General features: G+C 48.5%; 1 protein-coding gene across 1 annotated transcript in view; it reads left to right on the top strand.

The window, feature by feature from the left end:
- The first annotated feature begins 1,494 nt into the window (after positions 1-1,494).
- Positions 1,495-6,000, top strand: part of LOC138452792 (fucolectin-like) — a 100,064-nt gene continuing 95,558 nt past the window's right edge. The window contains exon 1 of the mRNA XM_069605135.1: positions 1,495-1,563. Within this exon, the coding sequence (XP_069461236.1) occupies positions 1,495-1,563 (69 nt within the window). The remainder of the gene's footprint in view (positions 1,564-6,000) is intronic.

The raw sequence follows: 6,000 nt of genomic DNA, 5'->3' as shown, positions 1-6,000 counted from the left end.
GTCCTAGGCATGACGCCGTCTTGTAGCTAAGTAGGCATCTGCCTTTGGTGGGGCTGCGAATGACATGTATGTCTGTCGTAGTGGACTGGTTGTCACGGATGAGCCGGCGGCTGAAAAATCCAATCGACTGCAGGGGGGTTGCAGCGCCCCATTGGTAGATCTTGGAGGCCGAGGGTGTCAGGGGCGGTTTTTTGGTGATCTGGTTGAACTCTTTTTCGCCCATTATGTTGACGGTGGCTCCCGAGTCTACAAGGAAACAGAATTGCCGGCCTGCTATGTCGACGGGTATTTTGGGAGCTTCACGTGCCTCGCTTTCGTCCATGATGAGATTCACGTATTCGTCGTGTGTATTCAGGTGAAATTGATCCAGTTCCTGTGGATTCCCTTGTGAGTCCCCTTCATACTGTGAGAAATGATCCGGAGGTCCGTCGTACTCGTCTCTGATGTGGGATACTTGCTCTTCGCCTTCATGCTCTTGCCCGTCGTCCATGGGGTATCCTTCTTCGACCACTCTAACGTATCTCCGTGGGTTCTGGGCGTATGTGCGTGGTTGGTACGTCTGGAGTGGGGGGTTCCTGACGGGCGCTTTGAATTGTGCGGCGATGGGGAACTTTTGCGTCGGAAATGGTCTGCCTTCTCTACAGACCGACTGGAAGTGTCCTTCCCTGCCACAGTTGCCACATCTCTGTGATACGGCGGGGCAGGCTCCTGCATGTGGGAAAGCCATGCCGCAGCGGTAGCATTGGCGTTGTGTCCTCGGCGTCATGGCGTAGTTGGGATTGGCGCCTTTGTCCCCTTGTCTGGTGTGTATCACTGCGACGATTTCTGCTCTCTCTTGTCTCGTCGACGCTGTGTTCGAGATTTGGGTTGCCTGCTTCTCCACTCTCTCTAGAATTCTGGCCATCTGGCTCACTTCTTCTATGGAGATAGGCTTTTTTAGAAGTTGCTTTTTTAAGGTTTGAGACAGACATCCTTCGATGACCCTCAACCGGATGGCTTCGTCAAGGGAGAAGGCTTCGAATTGACAGTAGGCCCCTTTTATGCGTAGTCGGGTAATGAATTCGTCGACGGTTTCATCAACTCTCTGTGTACATAGGTTGAATATGTAACGTTCATAGTCCCTGTTTGGTTCAATAACCAACCTCCTGTTTATGGCTGCAATTAGTGTCGGAAAGTCAGCCTGTTCTGCGGGAGGAATGGTCTTGGTGAGGACTTTTATGTCGTTGCCCGCCAGATTTAGGAACATGCTCCATAGCCGAGGGGACTTGTCTTCCCCCGCTGCATCAATGAACGTGTTAAAGTCCTCTAGCCACTCAACCCACCGTGGGCCTTTGTCAGCCTGTGGCATCATCGAAAATGGGGGCGGCATGCGCCATGCCGTCGTTGCTGTGCCGCTTGCAGGGGCGTTCGGCGGCTGTTGGGCCTGAGGCTGCTGGGCCTGCGGCGAGCTCATTTCGTGGTTGTAGGGCGCGGTCTGCGCGGTGCGGGTGCGTAATGGGTAAACCCACCTTTAATGTTCCGCGGGCCTCTGTGGATGGCTCGTGCGACTACTGTAGTCTGGAGGTAGGTGTGCAATTTCGCGGGCTGCGTGCAGCACTCCTGCTCGGAGGGGGCGGAGGGCGGGCTCTGGATGATGTTCGGCGTCGTCTCGTAGCTGCTTGAGGTGTGGAACGTGCTGTGAGGCGTAGGCCTGGTAGCTCGCTGGAAATCGAGCCGGTCGATGTGTGGAGGAGGAGTCGGGCCTGGGATCAGGCGCGTGCTGGACAGCGGAGGCCCAATAGCTCGCTGGAAATCAAGTCGCGGAAGTGCGATCGATGTGTAAAGGAGGAGTCGGGCCTGGGATCAGGCACGTGCGCTGGGCCGGAAGGTGCCCGCGGCGCTGGATTAGAGCAGGAACGATGAGCCAAGGAGGAGGAGTCGGTGGTCTGGTAAGTCGCCTCGTCGCCAGATGTTAGGCCCGGACTGGGCCCGTGAAAGGAGGACAGACACACCGAGTGGAAGGTAAACTCTTTCTTTATTCAATTACATGCATAGACTGACTTGCGTCTGTCCCTTCCCCCTTTATAACGTCCCTGCTCCCGTGACGTGCTCCCACGTGGTACGGGCTTGACCTCTTAAAGGGGACGCGGTCCCTGTAACGGTGTTGGACCGTAACAATCTCCAAACCACCCTTCATCCTTTACAAAATATTTGAGAGGACAATCCCTCAAAATCCTACACTTAAATAATCATTAAGAACTGGACAATCTAGCCTTTTTTTTCCACTTGTACTTAAATCTACCCAGCGGGGGAGAAAATCCCAGCCAACCTTTCTGAATACTCCCTCAGCTCTCAACCAATAGCTACCAGCTTCTCTCATAGTCAGACCACCCCCTCAGCGACTTCGGCATAAGAGATAGATTGAATCCCACATGCAAGCCTGCTCACCTATTACAGGGACCTGCTTCGATGAAGAAATGAAAAACAGATGCCTTCACATAGCCACTCATCTCAAGTAAAGATCCCACTCGTAGAATTCCATTCGACGTCCATGCTCAACAAAAACGAAAATCGCTGCCAATCTCACCTGTTTGGAACCCCAAAAGACTCATACATTCAAGCCCAGCAGCACAACAGTAAAGTAAATCATTGATTTGCTAATGAACTTCGACAGCAGGGCTCACATTCTGAAATGATGATGGACACACACACAATGAAAACAACAGCATCTATTGACGGGTTCAATACCAAACTGAAGAACCCACCTTCTGACACGTGAAGGAGCCCCCCTTTCCACCATCGCCACCTGACCCACTCTTATGTTCCAGCTATAGATGTATACATATGTGAATGGGTATTATACCTTGCATCACGACCCCTGGCCTGTGCAACGACTATTTGTTATGTCTGTTACCTAGTCCCTGCCTCTTTTGTCCCAAGATCTGTCTCCCTCATCAACTGATTACTCTTTCTCTCATTCTCACATATTCTCTACCTATTACAAGAGCACCAGACCCAGGAGCTGCCTTTTCTCCTGTATTGCTTCCTATGCACGCCTTTTCTTGTGAAAACGATACCCAACCTTAAATAAATACAATTATCCGATTGCTCTGAGTCCACCAATAGGGCTTTCCTTAGGCCAAAGAAGGATTTGCAAACCTACATGGACGATGCTGGGAACACTGCCAAAGTGCTCTTGTGTATTCAAAAAGATTGAGAGTCCAACTAATGCATCAGCAAACCCCGCCATTTGCTTCTGATCTCTTCTGGATCTAGTGACATTCTTCAAAACTAAATCGTACCCTTATAGATGGACTTCACAACTCTAAGTGGTCCAGATTTCCCATCACAGTCTCATACCAACCATTTCTCATGTTTGTGCTTCTCGCTGAATATCATCACCTCTTCCAGATATGTGTAAAGTTAGAGACACGTCACAGCACTTGTCAATGCTTCTCTGACATCTGGTGTGGTCTCTTAAGCCTTGACACATACTGCAATTACACTTTCACTGATGAAGAATACAGATTCAGAATTCCTGGAAAACGATTGCTCCATCTCCATCCTACCGTGCACCACTAAGGCTTTTGAAACAGGCTTAATCCAATCACTCCTCGCATCTGCAGTCTACGCACATACAAGTCGCTACGTGGCATAGACAGCATTCTACCAATACAGCCTTTTCACAGCCCTCGACCAAAGGAATGTGGGCTAACTAATACTACCTGGTCGCTCAGCAGTGTTCACACAGTTGTCTACAAAAAATTAGGAGCCAGGGCGGGAGGTACAGTATTCACATGGTGTTTTTCCTTTTTCCCACATCACACAAGTCAAGTGGCGGTCCTATCTCCATAGGCTTGTTATCTACAATGGTGCATTTTCCCAAATATTTTCCTCTTGCCGATGTTCCTTAATACATGGTCGGCCTCATTGTGTCACATATGCAGGCAATGCCAAGCTTCATTGGCAACTGGATGAAGAATCGGGCAATCTCGTACACCTCACAAACCAGCGGACACAGGTTCAACACTGGAGGATGAACAACGGCCTGTGACTCCATGAACAATAGCAAATATGTTCCCCCTATAGAAGTCCTTCTTGGCTGCCCCCTCCGCCACCTTTCATCATGCCCAACTCTTTTGGCCGCTGCTAAAACCCAACATGAATGTTTACTGCTGCGGAAATACCTCTTGAGGGCAACCTCCCATTTGATGGTAAAGTGAATATGGCCATTAAGACCAGTTTCTACCTTTCATTGCCCAAATGCATACGTCCTTTTCTGCAGCTCCCCCATATATCACCCTGCCCCATCAGTGGTGACATCCGGACTAGACTACAGTAACAGCCTGCTTCTTTTCCATTATCGCCAGTTTTGAGTTCCCACAGGGGTAAAAAGGATGAGATCCCTTTAAGACTGGTGTCTTGTTCACAAGTCCTTCCACAGCTGCACTCCCAATGGACATCGTAGACCACTGCAACCAGTGACCTAAATGTATTCAGGGTCAGATTGGGACAGGAAATAGGCCCGGACACCCAAAATAAAGTGGCCCAACCCTCACCTCAAAAAAGGTGGCCCTCAAACCCTCATCCGTGAATCGCGTCAATTCACGACTTTATAGAAAATGCTACTTATGTGTCTGTTACATGTTATGTTTTGTGTAAATGCTTGACAAAGTGAAACATTCCTTTTGTTCTTTTAAAAAAAACATCATCATCACATAGCTAAATACTTATTTTGCAGAACCAGACTCGAGGCATGTCTACTCGTGGCCACCAGTAATGAAAATAGGGTTGGATTTAATAAGCAGTACAGCCAAATGATGTCACTGGAAAGTACCTTGTCAGTTGTATTTATGCTCAAATATTACATTACCACAGAACTCTAATATAACTTTGCATACAGTTCTGTTACAGGGTCCACAGCTCCGAGGCGCAGGAGTGGCATGAACCAACCACCCCCACTGCGGTTTTGGAACCTGCTGCAAGTCGATGCTTATAGAAGGCTCCGCAACCCCAGCAGGTAAGGAGGGTTAGGGTGACGATGGTTTGATAGGAAGGGGATGAAGTAGGAAAACTGGAATGAGGTTTAGGGAGAAGGTATGGATAGGTTGGGGATGTTAGGGTAAGGTTTTGACCACTGCGCACGCTTACAGCGAGTGCTACAATTAGTGCACATATCAAACACTGCCGCCTGTGGGCTGCTGTTCACGTGCATGTACACATTCAGGAGATTTAGTCCATAGCTACTAAAGATGCACAGTAGGGGCAGCATGTGGCTCTGGTAAGGGGTATAGTGCTAGTTAGGGCATGCAGGAGTAAGTAGTTAGTAAGGCCTTAGGGTACAAGAACTAAACGGACATAGAGGCCCACACCGTGAATGACTTTGCTTTCAAAGTGTTAATACCCCTGTCCCTTCAGGCCAGTATTAAAGAACCAATAGCCTTCCCTGCCCAAATCCATCTACCCCCCATTCAGCAGACAATGGCTTAATAGATTGCTCACTTTTTTGTATTTATTTTTTGGCTGTTATGTGCCGCTGTAAGCCCAAACTATTGCATTAGAGTACAGATAGGGAGAATTGTAAATAAGGAGGGACACAAAGCATGTAGGTGTTTTTTGTTTTTTTGCCCACCCATTGACTGCCCATGGCCATGCTAATCCCCATGGCCATATCCACCCAGATCTTGCTCCTCCCCGTCCAAAACACCTCTTCATGGGAATTCTTAGAGCTTGCTTTAATCAAGCCTTACCATCAAACTTTGCAGTGTTTTCTCAGAGCAGCCTTCAAGAGTTAAGGACATAATTGGAGCTGTAAACCTGCTAATGGTGTAATAAAACATTTCTTAGACAGGTCTGCCTTCAGCCCCTATCTGTGTCCTTCACTGAAGTCCTGTTAAAAACAGGCATTGGGAAAGCTAACAGTTTTGGCTTATGTATAAGTATTAGGCATTTGCCAGTCATTGCTATTATATTCCCATGTCGCACCATTTTGCTGCTACCATTAACGGCCAGTTAATACCA

Source organism: Ambystoma mexicanum, chromosome 4p (genome assembly GCF_040938575.1).
Source record: "Ambystoma mexicanum isolate Mex_15411 chromosome 4p, UKY_AmexF1_1, whole genome shotgun sequence".
NCBI classification, from domain to species: Eukaryota; Metazoa; Chordata; class Amphibia; order Caudata; family Ambystomatidae; genus Ambystoma; species Ambystoma mexicanum.
The sequence above is the reverse complement of the archived record's forward strand: the minus strand, read 5'-3'. Positions and strand labels throughout refer to the sequence as shown.